Here is a 16876-nt window from a genome sequence, read left to right on the forward strand (position 1 = left end):
ATGACTTGCTCACTAATCTGTCTCACCATTAGTTTGTGGACTCCCGGAGGGTAAGACCACTGTCTTTATTGTGTTTGATTTCCCTGACACCCAGCACAGTGCTTGGCCTGCTGGAGACAAATGTGTAAATGAATGAGTGACTCTGCTAAAAGAGCTCCTAGGGCCTGGGGATTGTCCGCATACACTGAGGGACTTCACTAGATGATTCCGTCTATCCTTTCTCTAGCACTATGGCTTCAACATCACCTAACCCTGCCTGGTCAGCACCCCTCTTCTTTGTCACCCCATGTACCTTTAACTGTTGCCCTGGTAATCAACAAATCTCACTGCTATCACACTTCCTCTGTTTCATTATGCAAAGAAAGCCTCACACCTCTGGGCTTTCTATAGATTATGCAAAGAAAAAATTTTTAATATCTCCTTCCTCTTTGACTCATGTTTAGCAAGGGCTTTCTCATGTGTATGGAGGAACTTTGTTTTCTAATTACTAAGAAATATTTAAAATCTATAAAAAGGTATAAAGAGCAACATAGTGAACACCATGAACACATCAAAACGTGGACAGTTGGGGAAGTACAATGTAACCCATGTCCACAGGCCTTTTCTTTAAGACAATGACTAATACCATTTGAGGTCTCTCGAGATATAGCCTTGTATACCCAGGGAACTGAAACATTCATTTCAAACTCTGTGTCCAGGACAGAGCCTGGTCCTGACGAGTCCAGGCAGGAGGCTTTCATTCTGTCCTCTCTTCTAAGGAGAATGGGTCTCCCCCTGCCTCTTTTAGGCATCGGCAGGCTCTGACCCCATTCCCTTCAAGGACAGACTCGGAGACTCTCTGAACCGAGAGGACCCTAGAGGGGAAGGAATCCAGAATCCCATGCCAAGGACTGCCCTCCTGGCTGTCCCACTCCCACTCCCACTCTCTGTGGGAGCCCTCGGGAAAAAATAAATAAATAAAAGACAAAAACAAAGGAGGCATGAGCATTTGGGACAAGCCAGACATGTTTTCATTCATCTTGAGGCCATCTCAGAAGGCAGTTCAATCATGCCTTCACTTCCCTTCTCTGGGCCAGACATCAAGCGAGAGATTGGTGTTGACTATGAATAGGGCATGACAACTTGAGAAACTCGGGGCAAGGGGATGACTTAAAGAACGAAACAGACGTGTATGATAGAGTGTGACAGGTGTACGTGCAGGGTGTGGAAGAAGCCTCTGGATCATACTCGGGGCACTGGGAAAGGCTTCCTGGAGGCAGTGGCTGTTGACCGGTATCGTGAAGGCTGGCACGTGCAAGGCACAATGTGTGCAAGATGCTTGCGGGGAGCTGCAGGTGCTTCCATCTGCCTGGAGTGCAAAGTGGAGTGCGCGGGGATGGGAGACGTGGCCAGCGCAGCATCACAAAGGCTTCAAGTGCTAAGCTGAGGACTGGGAACCTTCTGCAATCTAGGGGTGGCCGCTGGAGGAGTCAAGGCAGGGGCGAGGACTAAAGAGAACTGGAACTCTGTGGAGAGGTGCGGTGGTGAACTGGAAGGGTCAGACCAATAAGGGGTGGGTTGCAGGATCAGGATGAGGAGCCACAAGAAGCTGAACTAAGGTGGTGCCAGAGGGAAAGGAGGAAAGGGAAGTTGGTAAGGAGATGAGCAGCCTGCGGACACTGAGAGTAGGGGAAGAGAGGGTTCCAGGTAGTTCTCAAGGTACTTCTCTGGCCTGACTGGGGTCTGGTGGAGCTATTTATTGACTGACAGAATTCCATGGGAGAAGTGGACCTTGGCATGATCTTTGGATGATGGGACAGAAGTGGGAGTCATAAGTGGATAAGATCCCCACAGAATCTACAAGTAAAAGTCACTGGAAGCAGAAGGAAGGTCAGGGAAGGGTCAAGCAAGACTAGAGTATGGGTAATGGGGCCTCTGACCACACACCCAGTTTTCTGAGGTGACACATGGCACAACTTTGGAGGATACAGCTCGGCTGAAGAAGCATCCCTGAGGTTCTAAGGTGGAGTCCTGGGTGTCCATTTTAGCACTAACATTATAAAATCCATGCTGGAACTGACCACACCCCTAGACATCACAGTGGGCCTCAGTGAAAAAATTCAGTCTCCACTCAGTTTGATTCAATTTTTAAAGTGTAGAGTTTTTTTAAGCCAAATTTATACAAAGTTTAATAAATCAAATGGTCATGTATCAAAAATACCAGTTGCTTAACCTCCTTTCCTACTCCCCTGAGCCAATGACTTTTAACTTTTTTTTTTTTTTTTAAAGATTTTATTTATTTGACAGAGAGAGCACAAGCAGAGGGAGAGAGAGAGAGAGAAGCAGGCTCCCCGCTGAGCAAGGAGCCCGATGCGGGACTCGATCCCAGGACCCTGGGATCACGACCCAGGCCGAAGGCAGCCGCTTAACCGACTGAGCCACCCAGGCGTCCCGACTTTTAACTTTTATTAGATGAATCTTTTGGTATTTACCTCCAGAGCTGTAAACCAGATGGTATGTTGATACTTTTTGATTTTGTCCATGTTAGGCATTATGTATTGACTTTCCAAAGATTTAGCTCTGTTTACCCCACCCTCCCCCCTACCACACACATGTGCTCACTTCCCATCCCCCCAATCTCCCAATAGAGTTATGTCATACTTGGTTGTATCAACATCCAGTCTTCACATTGTGATGACTGTGTGATTCACACCTGAGTCACTTAAGATAACCATGATTTTCCCCCTTCCCTCCATAGCTTTTTATAGTCCATTAATAATAGGAATTAATAATTGATCCCTCCCATTTATTTAGTTACATTTGTGATACTTTGTCACCAGTCCAAGCTCTAATTCCGCCCCCAGTTGTGTAAACCCCCTCTCAAGAGTTTCACACACAATCCTATCAGTGTCAAGTGCTTGAATAAACCTTTCCTGGAGTTTTTTGACTAGCTTCCATCTGAACAAGGTGCTTTTTGTGCCCGGTACGTGATGGTCCACCTGGGGTTTTCTTTTACCGTGATTTTGGTGATTCCGGTTGCCTGCCTCTTGTGTTGGAGTTCCCATTTCTTGGATCTAACATCTTATTCTCTAGGCTTCCTCCCTTGTTTTGGTGGAGCGCATCCTTTAGCAACTTCCTGAGAGAGAGGATGAGGCACTACCTTTTTTGGGAAACTCTGCATTTCTGAAAATGTTTGATTCTCTTGTCATACTTGTTTTCTTTTGGTCATTTGGGTATAGAATTCTAGGCAGGAAACGATTTTCCTTCAGAAGGCATTATTCCCCTGACTTCAGGTTTCCAGTTTGGGTGATAACTCTGATGACATTCCATGCCTGCTTTTTTGGAAAGTGTTTTATGAAACCTGTTTTTAATCTCTGAAAACCTCTCAGAGCTCTTTTTTGTCCCAGTTTTCTGAAATGTCATGGTAAAGTAAAATTCAACTCTATTCTACCAACAAGTATTGAGAGCGTGCTGTATGGCTTATCCTACCAAATTCTCCAAGGTACACAAAGATATACACAAGTCCTTAAGGACCTGGAAATGTATGGGAGTATGGGAGATAAGGGAAAATAGTTTGGTGAGGATGCGCTATAACACATACAAGATTTGTAAGAGGCACATTTCCACAAATTCCAAGTGTCGGTATTTTTTAAGAGGAACTGATCCAGAATCTCGCTCTGATTCATTCATTAGCAATTTAGCCTTCCTGCGCACTCAACAAATTCCATGCCTCACACATCTGCAGCCGCTGCTTATCCGGTGGGACATTGTGACTTCGAGTCGGGCTTTTATTGCCAGGAGTAGTTATTAGCCTCTAGAGGGCAGACTTTGCTACTATTCCGCTGAAGGCCCGGAAAGCTGGAGTTCCATGCAGAGGGTCCCTCAAGCTCCCTGGGGAATCAGTCGGGATAGAACAAGGAACCAGGGCCCCCTTTCAGGAAGCAATCTCTAAAATGTATTTCTCCTTCCCCTTCAAGGTGTACCTATAGATAGGACATATCTATCTATCGATAGATATATGTAACACATAGTAAGCTGCTCAGTAAATGTTTTCTCAATGGATGAACACAATATTTCTCTTTATGTAATATCTACCCAACATTTATATAGCTGTCCATCCCTGGAGGGAATCAGCCAAGAGACAGCGCTACTGTGGTGGCTCCCAGATTACTATTACTGAAAACAATTTTGCAGATATTTTTAATCCTCATTTTATAGACCAGAAACTGAAGGATAGAGAGGTTAGTAAACTGAATCCAGACCTCACGTTAGATCCTTAGATCCGACTCACTCTACCACAAAAGGCAACCCCAAATATCACTGGAATGGCAGGTTAGACCACTTGGGATTCGTCACCAAACTGAAGCATTTGTTACCCCAGAGGAGCACGCACTGGGGGAGAGGAGGTGTGGTGGGTGGAGGGGAGCTCACAGAACCATACTGTTGCTTGTTTTGATGCTAAGTAGCTGTAGGGCTCTGAGTTACAGGCTCCAACTCTCTGGGCCTCAGTTTCCATATCTGTAAGATGCAGTTAAGAATACATTATAAAGGGGCACCTGGCTGACTCAGTCAGTAGAGCATCTGATCTTGATCTTGAGTTCAAGCCCCACACTGGGTGTAGAGATTACTTTAAAAAATTAATAAATTTCTTTCTTAACCAATTGAGCCACTCAGGCGCCCAATAAATTTCTTTCTTTTTTTTTTTTTTTTTTTAAGATTTTATTCATTTATTTGAGAGAGAGAGAGAGAGAGCACATGAGAGGGGGGAGGGTCAGAGGGAGAAGCAGACTCTTGATCCCGGGACTCCAGGATCATGACCTGAGCAGAAGGCAGTCACTTAACCAACTGAGCCACCCAGGCGCCCTTCTTTCTTTCTTATAAAAAAGAATACATTGTGAAGAGTTGGAGAGAGGTCCATGATGATCTAGGAATAAGAAGCAGTGGGAGGTCTTAGAAGGCCTTCCAAGAGAATGGAGGTTCTGTGCTCTTTGGAGAATGATGGGAAACACTGCTGGAATTTTGAGAATGGAGACTGTTAAATTAGTGTAGAGATTCTTCGTGGGTATGAGTTTTCTCTCCAAACATTCCATTATAATCCAAGGCCCCATAATTTCTGCCAAAAAGTGGATGTCTCCAGTGTTCCTCCTCCTGGGAACCAGGGGCTCAGGCCCCACAGGGGTGCTCAAACTTGGCTCCCTGCTGAGATCACCTGGGGAGATTTTTTTTTTTTAAGATTTATTTATTTGACAGAGAGAGATACAGCGAGAGAGGGAACACAGGCAGGGGGAGTGGGCGAGGGAGAAGCAGGCTCAGAGCCTGATGTGGGGCTAGATCCCAGGACCCCGGATCATGACCCAGGACCCCGGGATCATGACCCAAGCTGAAGGCAGACGCCTAACAACTGAGCCACCCAGGCGCCCCACCTGGGGAGCTTAAATGTGCAGATGCCAGGGGTCCACTCTTAATGAACCTGATTTGGGGTGTGGCCGAGGTACTGAGAATGTTGAGTTCCCCATGTGATTCTAATGTTCAACCCAAGTTGAGAACCACTGCCCGGGGCTTTAAATTCATTTTTTGTTTGAAAATTTAAAAAGAAAACAAAAGGAAAGCAGTGGCACCCAGTGGCTCTCAAACTTTTATGTGCAAACAAGCAGATCACCTGGACATCTTCTAAAATATAGCCTCTAATTCAGGAGGTCCAGCTGGTCTAGGCTTCTGCCCTTGTAACGAGCTCCCAGGGGCATGCCCACACTGCTGTCCCCAGATGCATTTGAGCAGCTAGGCTGTAGCTTGAATGAATACAGACTTGCCAGGGAACCATGGCTCTTCAAGCCAATTGGGATCTTAAGAAGTCACTTTACTTTTTGAGCCTTAGTCTTCTGATCTTAAATGCAGGCAAGCCATAGTAACTACATCATAGAGTTCTTGTGATGCTTTAATGACATAACGTAGTAAACATATTTGGCACGATACAACAAATGTTAGCCTTTGAATTATTGGGAGCGCCAACACTCCTGGAATGCTTACCATCTGCCAGGAGTTTTCAAAGCACTTTCATGTCCTACATCATTCAAGCTTCAAAACGACACTGTGAGGTGGGTACTTATGATTTCACCATCCCTATTTTATGGATGAAGAAACCGAGGCAGAGAGGTGGAGTATCGTAATTTATATCACACACCTGGGAGTAGCTAGGCTGGAGTTTGAACCCAGGGAGAATCTCGGCTCTTTATCCCTCTCTGGGGCTGAAATGGACGCTGCGAACAGGCATTTCTGCCCTGCAGGCCTGACACTCCGGAGGCGATGACTTGAGGGATTACCCTCTGTAATGGGCTGGGATCAACAGGTGGCAGCCCAGGGCTACTTTTTAAAGGCCACATAGCGCTGGGTATTCCATCCCACAACGCCGCCACCGAACTCTCCAAACTCCCGGAGGCTGCCCTCCACCCGCAGGTGCTCGCCTAGGAAGCTGCGCAGGGACCGACAGGAAAGAAGAGGCCTGCCTCACAGGTTCACATCTGAGTTCCCCATTAAATGACCACGTCCGCAGGCAAAGCAACAATAAAACGAGTTTCCTGCAATTCCCGTTTCCCCGAGGAGCGCAACCAGACCGAGAAATCTACAAATCTCTTTATACCGAAAGTTCAGCAAGGATCTGGGAGCTCAGCCAATTGGTAAAAAGTCGGGAAGCCCTCTTGGATTTCCCCAGAGCACTCCGGAAGCGCCGGGCATCGGTGCCCACGCGCAGGGGATGGGGACCCGCACCGAGGAGACGCTAGCTGTGGGATTACCTCTGCAGAGCTTCGGGGATTTTTTTTCCTGCGGGGTCCCCTGGGAGAGGCAAATGAATCTGAGGGGCAGTGCGGAGGGTGGGGGTTAACCCGGCGGTTTCCATGGCACCCGGGGCGTGGGGGAGGAATGCACCCCGCAAGCTGTGGCGAAACAACTGCGCAGCCGGACCAGCCCGGCTCGAGAAGGCGGGAGGGAAGGGGGGAGCAGGAGGGTGGGGGAAGCCCGGCTGGACGGGGGTGGGGCGGTCACGTGCGCCCGAGGGGGCGGGGCCCCAAGCCACCCCGGAGCGGAACCGAGTCCCACCTACAGGCTCCGTGCTAGGCGCGAACTTTTCTCCCGGACCGAGGGACTGAACTTGGCCTGAACCCCTGGGGAGGACTCAAGGCACCCGTAGCCAGCACCGGGCTGAGGTGCTGCGGCCGGCCTGGGGGACAGCGGTCGGTGGGAAAAGACACCAAGGAAAAGTGGGAACAGAAGCTTGGGGGTGAGTGACGGGAGTTCGGCTCGCAGTTTTTACGCAGGCTCGGATCTCCGTGTCTTCTGGGGTGGGCCTGGGCGAGTGCCCTGTCAGCTCTAAGGGAGCAGCCGAGGCCACTGTCCCTTAAGACTGCCGGGGTCCTCAGCACCTGTCTCGGGCTCCAGGAGAGGCTGTGGTCATGGTGAATGAAGAGCCCAACCAACAGGAGCACGATGGCAGCCCTGCGCAGGAGCCTGCCCTGCGCGCGGATCCCAGCGCCTCGGCCCACCCCAGCGTGTCGGCCCACCCCAGCGTCTCCCTTCACCCCAGCGTCTCCATTCACCCCAGCGTGTCGGCCCACCCGAGCGTGTCGGCCCACCCCAGCGTCTCCATTCACCCCAGCGTGTCGGCCCACCCGAGCGTGTCGGCCCACCCCAGCGTCTCCATTCACCCCAGCGTGTCGGCCCACTCAAGCAGTTCTGCCCACCCCAGAACCTTGGCCGAACCCGGTGGCTTGGCCTACCCCGGGAGCTCGTGCCCCGAGGACCGTAGCGTGATCAAGGTGAGCAAGCGCCGCTGGGTGGTGGTCCTGCTGTTCAGCTGCTACTCCATGTGCAATGCCTTCCAGTGGATCCAGTACGGCTCCATCAATAACATCTTCATGAACTTCTACGGGGTCAGTGCCTTTGCCATCGACTGGCTGTCCATGTGTTACATGCTGACCTACATCCCTCTCATCCTGCCCGTGGCCTGGCTGCTGGAGAAATTCGGCCTGCGCACCATCGCCCTCACCGGCTCTGCTCTCAACTGCCTGGGGGCCTGGGTGAAGTTGGGGAGCCTGAAGCCACATCTCTTCCCAGTCACCGTCCTAGGCCAGATCATCTGCTCTGTGGCCCAGGTCTTCATCCTGGGCATGCCCTCCCGCATTGCTTCTGTCTGGTTCGGGGCTAATGAGGTCTCAACGGCCTGTGCCATAGCTGTCTTTGGCAATCAGGTGGGTCAAGGAGTTGGCGGGTGTTCAGAGGAATGGGCATCATATCATTGGGAAGCTCACTGTGTTGGGTTGTACCTGAGGGCGCCTAAGTGTGTGGGAGCCTGTGGTTTTCTGACCTCAGCAGTGTTTGTGACCCTGGGGGACTTCATGGCTGGGCGGGAGTGAGGGATTGTGACTGGATGGCCCTGTAAGAGGTTAGGGGAACAGAAGGAGACCTTTTCCTTCACCGACAGTTTCTCCTCCCCCAGCAGAAAGCATGCTTCTGGAATGTCCTCGGGTTTATGATCTCCTTCCTGACCCCGTCAGTCTGATATAGGAAAGACGTTATTAGGGTTCGAAGCCAACGGCCAAGAAAGAATTCTTGAGACGTCTTTGGTGCAAAAAGGTGATTTTATGAAAGCCCGGGGACAGGACCCGTGGGTAGAAGGAGCTGCAATGGGGTCATGAGGAGTGGCCCGTTATATACTTTCAAGTTGGGAGGGGGTTAGGGGTAGCGTTAAGTCACTAAAGAATTTTGGAAGCAAGGTTTCCAGGACCTTGAGAGGGCTAGCTACTGTTGGGAAAAGGTCAATTACTGTCTAGTAAACCCTTAGTCATGAGACCCCTCAGATGTATATCAGTGGGCCATAAGCTTGGGGGATGATTGCCAACATGTATCTTGGGGGGGGGTTTAGAGATAAAGGAAGTTTCCAAAGGAATTTTTATACGTTAAAGTAGACTTACAGGATCCTGGGGGAAGGGGGGGGTCAGACTAGAATTGCCTTTTGCCCTTAGCAAAGTATTAACATCGAGGCAGCTGAGTCCCTAGAGGAATGTCACTCTGCCTGTTCCAAGGACTTGTCAATGGGCTGTAGGTAGTGAGGAAACTTAATAATTTTCCTTCTACCTTTGTTTCCCACATCAAGTCCACTGGCTTAGACCTGTGATTTCAGGAAAGCTGTTCTTTCTCAGGGAGCAGCCCATGGGCATCAGATTATTCTGGGATGGTCAGAATTTGATGGATATTTTTAGCCTGACTCACCAGCTTTCCTAGAATGCAGTATGTCCTGTACTAACATAGAACCACTGAGCGCTGGCTTGGTGGTGTTTGGCCCCTGGCCCCGTGCTTACCTTCTTTTATACACAGCTGAAGTGAGGACAGTGGAAACAGTGCTCTGGGCCAAACTGCTTCCCTGGGGAGTAGAGCCAAGCCTAGCAGGATGGAATAGAAATCTCGTGCTGAATTTCCAAGGCCTAGAAACCTTTTTGGAAAGGCGTGGAAAGCTCCCATCTCGATCCCTTTTCTTTCTTTCTTTTTGGAAGGAGGATCTCTTTGCATCTCAGTGAGGTTATGACCCAAACGTTGGGCATGTTACTGACGGGATTTTGGAATATAGGTGAGGTTCAGTGGGGTAGAGTCCGGAGCCGACAACCAAGCAAGAATTCTTGAAACGTCTTTGGCGCAAAATGGTAGTTTATGGAAGCACAGGGACAGGACCCGTGGGCAGAAAGAGCTGCTGCCCCGGGGTTGTGAGGGGTGGCTGATTATATACTATGGGGTTGGGGGAGGTAAGGAAAAGGGAGGTTTCAAAAGGATTTTTGTATGTTAAAGAAGACTCACAGGATACCAGAGGCCTTGCCATTGTCAGGTTAAGGTTGTTTACCCCACTAGTAAGGCATTAGCATTAAGATAGTTGGGAACTTCCTGGAGGAACATTACACTCTGCCCACTTCAATCATCTGTCAATGGGCTGCAGGTTATAAGGGCATTTAATTGTATCTATTTCCCTCTGGAAGCTAGGTTATTGTAGGAATGCTTTGTTCTTGTAGATTGCTAAGACATTTGTAAACTGAGGGAGACTCATGTCTTGTAGGAATGTGATCACTCTAAGTTAACTATTTGTTTTTCCTTTGGGGCAGCCAGGAGTGCCTGAGGAACGTCACATAGATCCCATGGGGGGAGGGGTGTTGGGGTGTCAGCTTCTGCTTTGTCCTCAGCTTGCCTTCTGTTCTCTCATCATTATGACTGCCTTCTCCAAATACTTGAAACAAGTATTTATGGGGTCCTTCTCTATCTAGACCACTGCCTCCAGGTCCCACTTCTTCCCAAGCACCTGCAGTTGTTTTCATTTTATTTTATTTAACACATGACCAGTAACCCTTAGTTCTTACTTTTTCCCTTATAGGAGGGTAAAGCTGGGAGGTGAAGGGCAGGACCTTTCCAACTTCCCAAGGGTTAAATCTCCCTATGAGCAGCAGAACGGGACTCAGTGCAATCTCAAACCCATTGTTTTGGGGAGAGCAGGATCGCTTTGTGGGAGAAGCCCCTCGGGTGGCCTGGTGAGATCCGAGAATCCAAAATGTTTTTGTAAACCATAAAGCATAAACTAATAGGTTTTCAGACCCCTCCTCACACACCTGTGAGGGAACTTGACACCAGATAAATCTTTAAAGTTTAATAAGACTATTTACTCATTCCTCACCCCCACTCCCCACCAAGGTCAGGAAATGCTAAGAATTTTACATTTAAAAACACTCTGACAGCATATATTTGTATCACGGAGCCATCTATTCAGTTTGATCTTTTCGTCTTAACGCTAGAAAAAATGTGTGAAAAACTGAGTTGGTAATGCTTCCTCACCGTCAGGATGACTATCTATGTTTGGTTCTTGGCATGCGTTTTACCTTTCTTTCTGAGTAAGGCACGGCTGAATGGAGGAGAGATAGTATTAGAGTAGTATTAAGAGCTTTGCCGCTTAGGAAAAAAGGCTCCCCAGAGCTGTCTAAACAGACTTCAGATGCTGTTCCACAGAATAATTCTTGTTGGCCTGCAAACCTCACACTGATCAGCTAAACTCTGTACGCTGATAATTCTGACCTCCCTCTTCTCGTGCCTCTTACGCGTACTCCACACGTGCACCAGCCCTGCTTGCATCAAATTCGTCATTCATTCATTCATTCATTCAACAAACATTCACCTAGTGCTTCCCATTTGCCAGGCACTGGGCTAGGGCTACAAAGATAATCCCCGCCTTTGCAGAGTTCCCATACCAGATTTTAAAACTGTACCAGGCACTAGGATTCCGATAAACAAACAAATAAACAAAAGCCTAGATCAGCGTATAAAGGATTTATTTTCGGTTCTCCATGAGATTTTTAGTATCTTCTTTGCCCAATTGCTTAGAAAAATTGAAGGGGAAGGAAGCTAATATCTACCAAACACCTATTACGTGCAAGGCACTTTCTTACCTATTATTTAATTTTTCAACTCTATGAGGTAGGTGGAATTGTCCCTGTTGTTATGGGGGAGGAAATTGAGACCCAGATAAATGTAGCAAACTTATCCAGGGTCCTACAGCTACTAAGCGGTAGAAGGGAGATTTGAACGCAACTCCACCTCCAAAAGCCCATGTCAATAAGCCAATACTGAGTTGTCATGTGGATAAAGCATATATTTTTTATTTTAGAATTAAATTTTTAAATTAATTTTTTAATTTTTTTCATTAATTAATTGGTTTTTTAAAAGTAGGCTCCACGCTGGGCGTGGAGTCCAAGGCAGGGCTTGAACTCACGACCCTGAGATCACAACCTGAGCTGAGATCAAGAGTCGGACGCTTAACTGACTGAGCCACCCAGGCGCCCCTAAAGCATATATTTTTAAAAAGGGGGAGGGCAGGATTGTGAGGTTGGAATTTTGCCCCTTGTGTCTGGTTGGTGGTGGTGATAAAGTACCCAGCAGTTTTCTCCAGAATCTGAGAACCTCTGTACCTGTCTTCTGTTTTGAAGTGCCTGGCGTTAGTACCGTCTCCCCACCCACTGTGTTGTGAACTGCTAAAGGGTGGATTCTGCCTCTTCGAGCCTAGCAAGAGTCATAAGAAGGTGGGGCTCTGTCTGGTCTTTGGGAAGAAGAAACCAGTGAATCCTCAGCTGGGGTGAGAAAGGGAAGGAGTCTTAGGATTGCAACAGAGCCTCTTCCCTTTGTCTCTGGCCAGTTACACAGGTGGTGACAGCCTGACATTTGGCAACACTTGTTCTATGGCTTCCAGGGAAATTACCCATGTGGGGTTTTGAGTGATGTGGACGATGTTATAATGGAAGGATTGGAAGAAAGCCCTGTCTTAGAGTCTGGTGATAGCTTGGTGGCACTGGACGGGAGAGATGTGGGAGCTCGAAGGGACCAAGTCAGTTCCAGCCCCTGTGAGGAGCCTACAGCACTAAGGTGGGGAGGGACTTCCTCAAGGACCCCTGGGCAGTGCCTACCAGAAAGAGTAGGAGAGAATGTTTGCTTTTCAAGTTATGAAAATATAGGAGTCTCCCCTTATCCCTGTTTCACTTTCCATGGTTTTAGTCCCCTGCAGTCAACCTGGAAACAGATGGTCCTCCTAACCTATAGGAGGGTCATCCATAGCCTAACACGATGTCGTAATGCCACATCATTCCCCTTGCTTCATCTTATCACATAGGTGTGTTATCATCGAACATCATTGTAAGAAGGGTGAGCATGGTACAATAAGATAGTTTGAGAGAGAGGTGACATTCACATAACTTTTATTACAGTATATTGTTACAGTGGTTCTATTTTATTACAAGTTATTGCTGATCTCTTAGTGTGCCTAATTTACAAATTGAACTTTATCATAGTTAGGTAGGTATAGAGAAACATGTAGTACAGACAGGGTTCAGTACCATCTGCAGTTTCAGGCATCCTGTGAGGGTCTTGGAATATATCCCCTGTGGATAAGGATGGACTTACCTGTCTAGTGCAGTCATCTTACAGAATCAGGTGTGTAGTGGCCACGCTGTTTGGACTTTCAGAAATAGCACCACCCAATAGAAACTTAAGGCCAGCCACATGCACAACTAAATTTCCTACTAGCTACATTAAAAACAGGTGAAATGTAAATTTTTTAAAAAGTAGAAAGAGCAGGTGAAACTAGTTTTACTAGTATATTTTATTTAACCCGATATATCCAAAATAGTCTTTCAACATGTAATCTATATAATAAAATCACTAATAAGCTATTTTCCATTCTTTTTTCATACTGCGTCTTTGAAAATTGGCATGTATTTGACACTTATAGCCTCGCCACATTTCCCAGGAATGGTGAGATGTGTTCAATAGCCAGGTTGGACAGCGCAGATCTAGAACAATGATGTTATTTAGCAGGTTGGGGGGGGGAGTTTTCCTTGACCCTCTTAGGGGCCTTAGTTGGGTTTAAAAATTAAACTGATAAAGACAGGTAATCAGGAGAAAATCATCCAAGTTTATATAAGTATTACATGATATGGGAGCCTTCCTAAGGAAATGAAGAAACACTTAGACCTGTGTGCTTTTAGGCTAGACTTGATGAAAAGTGCACCATCGTGGAGGACTATGACAGGTTAGGAGTATGAAATTAGTGTAGCAAACTGAGGAAACTGAGTAAGGTCTGTTATGATTCTCCTTGATATCCTTTTTTTTTTTTTTTTTTTAAGATTTTATTTATTTATTTGACAGAGACACAGCGAGAGAGGGAACACAAGCAGGGGGAGTAGGAGAGGGAGAAGCAGGCTTCCCGCTGAGCAGGGAGCCTGATGCGGGGCTCGATCTCAGGACGCTGGGATCATGACCTGAGCCGAAGGCAGACGCTTAACGGCTGAGCCACCCAGGTGCCCCCTTGGTACCCTTTTGTCTTGAGAGGTAAGGGTGCTCCTTTGCTCCAGGTATGGGAGGAGTACCTCTTACAGGAAGGTTTAAGGTGTGTTTCAGGGAAGAAGAGCGAGCAGGAGGAGGTCAGAGTGACTTTCCCCATCTGCTCTTTTCTGAAACTCCCTCAGCTTAAAATATTCTGGGTGCCATAATTTGGAGGAGCATGTCCTGAACCACATCATATTTACGCGTTTGGAAATAGATTCTAGCAGATAAAGATGGGTGCTAGGAAACAGAGTCCAGTCTTGAGGACGTGGTGTTTGCTGGACCGGCTGATCGTGTGGTAATACCAGAGAGGCTGGGTGTCTGAGACTGACTCAGGGGTCAGGGTCAGGAGGTGGGTGGTCAGCCTACTCTTGTTCCCAATCATGGTCATTTGCCATGGTCATGTGTTAAAGTCTAAGCTTATCGTTCTGGATTTTCTAATGTTAGAGGCCTTTCAAGGTCTGATTGAAGTTGGGGGAGGTGAAGGCAAACTCTTGTTCTCTTCTAGTGATTGTTCTTGTTACTTAAAGCACACAGAGTGCCTGCCCACGTGGCTGACCACTTCCTGGCCTCCCCTTATGCACTGGAAGACAGGAATAGGCCAGGGCTGGGAGGGGAGGAGGCCAGTGGTGATGACATGCAGTGGGGTGGAGCTGGGACCACACCTTCAAGTGCTCCTGGGTGCCAGGCAGGTCTTATAAATGTGACAGTCAAAATGACATTGGGGTGTGGTGGGGTCACGACAAAACGTGAGAGTCCATTTCCCATCCAAAGCAGCTGCATCGGCTGCTGCCAGCTATTGGTATATAAAGCATGACCCAGTGTTGCCAGAGCTCATTTTTTTTCCTTAAGGAGAAACCAGAGATCTAGATTTTTAGATGAAGTCTGTTTTTATTATTATTATTATTATTATTCTGGTAGAAGAGACATAATATCATTTTAACCATTCATAAGTGTACAATTCAATGGCATTAAATACTTTTACAATGTTATGTAAGCATTACCACTATCTATACCCAAAACTTTTTATATACCCTCAACAACTGTGTACCCCTCAAATAATAACTCCTCCTATCCCCCTTCCTCCAGCCCCTAGTTACCTCTCTTCTACTCTCTGTTTCTATGAATTCGCCTCTGCTAGGTACGTCATATAAGCGGAATCATACAATGTTTGTCTTTCTGTGTCTGCCTTATGAAATCTGTTTATTAAGTGCTGATGACTAATTCATAGGTGTGTGTGTGTGTGTGTGTGTTTAATTATATTCCATCCTTTTGAAACTGTGGATCAGATAAAACTTCAGTTTGAGACTTCTGGGGAAAGTGAAGTGGAAGTGAATTCCAGTTCTCCTTTGTCAGTCGGAAAGCCCCTGCCCAAGATGCAGGCCAAGAGAAATGAGCTCGAAGGCTAGCAGCTCTGGGGAGGACACCAGACTAGTGCTCCAAGCCAAAAATGGTGATCATTTGCCTCACCCTAGGGGCTGGGTAAAAATACAGATGCCTGGGCCCCAGGTGGACTTCCTTAACTGGACTCTCTAGGGGTGGGGCGCGGGCTCCTATCTTTTTACCTGGCTTCCCAGGGGAGACTAGTGATCAGTTTTTGAAATCACTAGGAAAGGGGAACAGCAGGCCTTGGGAAGGCAGCCTCTTGCTTGGAGCCACGTTCTTGTCGGGAGAGATTTATTATGTGTTTGCTGGTCCAGTGTGCCCGGGGAAGCAATTGGGAGCTCAGCCACTCACCCTTCAGATTGAGGGAAGAGGCTGGGCTGGGGGTGGGGCTCATAATTTGGATTCATTTAAGATTTTTGAAATATACTCCCACCCCGGGGGTGGGGAGGCACGCCCTGGTGGAATGTGATGTGGAACCATGCTGATGCTCCCTCCTATTCCTTTTATTTCTTTGACCTTTAGCTCAGGCCACTGGAGGAGGCTCAGGTTGGCCTGGCCTGACTTCTATCTTTGTTCCTTTGGCAGCAATTGCAGGTGGCTGGCAATTCCATGGAATCAAGTCTAAGTCTTTGGGTTAGCATGCTAAGATCCCTACTCTTCTCCATTTCTTTCTATCCAGTCTGTCTCTTGTTCCCACCAGTCTGGCCTCTTAATTCTCTCCTTAAAGATACACTCACTGCTTGGGGAATCAGCCTTAGGCCTCGAAGAGTATGTCAGCAAGATGGTGGGTCAGGAAGCTTCAGACCCTTGCCCCTCACAGAAATGTTAAGCAAACTAAAAACCAGCTAAAATAACTTCTTTATAGGATTTCTGGAGATTACTCAAAGATAGACAGCAACCAGGCAAACACCCAACCAAGAAAAAGCCCCATTCAAAATGGTAGGAGATTTCATGGAATTTTTACTTACCTTTTCCTTCTCCCTCCGTCCTCCCCCATGCTGTACTCCCGATAACCAGTTCCTTTCTGTAAACTGAATTTGCAACACTTTAACCTAATTGTATCTTTGTACACTAACAATGAACAATCCCAAAAGGAAATTAAGAAAACAATTCCAGTTACAGCAGCATCGAAAACAAAATATCCAGGAATAAATTTTAACCAAAAAGGTGAAAGACATAAACTGAAAACTAAAAAACATTGCTGAGGGAAATTAAAGAAGTCATAAATACATGAAAAAGACATCTTGTGTTTGTGGATTGGAAGACTTAATATTGTTAAGATGGAAATACTACCAAAAACAATCTACAGATTCAGTGCCATCCCCATCAAAATCCCAATGATGTTATTCGCAGAAATAGAAAAATGGAAAATAGAAAAATTCATGTGGAAATTTAAAGGACACTGAATCGCCAAAACAGTTTTGGAAAAGAACAACAAAGTTGGAGGTCTCATGCTTCTTGATTTTAAAACTAATAACAAAGCCGTAGTAATCATGACAGTATGGTATTGCCTAAAGACAAACATATAGACCAATGGAATAGAGAGCCCAGAGGTAAACCCTCGCATATGTGGTCAAATGATTTCAATAAGAGTGCCAAGGCCAATGGAAACCTT

General features: G+C 47.0%; 1 protein-coding gene across 1 annotated transcript in view; it reads left to right on the forward strand.

Moving 5' to 3' along the window:
- The first annotated feature begins 7057 nt into the window (after positions 1–7057).
- FLVCR2 (FLVCR choline and putative heme transporter 2) overlaps positions 7058–16876 on the forward strand; it is a 53601-nt gene continuing 43782 nt past the window's right edge. Inside the window, exon 1 of the mRNA XM_036108618.2 lies at positions 7058–8222. Coding sequence (XP_035964511.1) covers positions 7428–8222 — 795 coding nt within the window. The 5' untranslated portion in view covers positions 7058–7427. The remainder of the gene's footprint in view (positions 8223–16876) is intronic.

The sequence above is a fragment of the Halichoerus grypus genome, chromosome 8 (genome assembly GCF_964656455.1).
Source record: "Halichoerus grypus chromosome 8, mHalGry1.hap1.1, whole genome shotgun sequence".
NCBI classification, from domain to species: Eukaryota; Metazoa; Chordata; class Mammalia; order Carnivora; family Phocidae; genus Halichoerus; species Halichoerus grypus.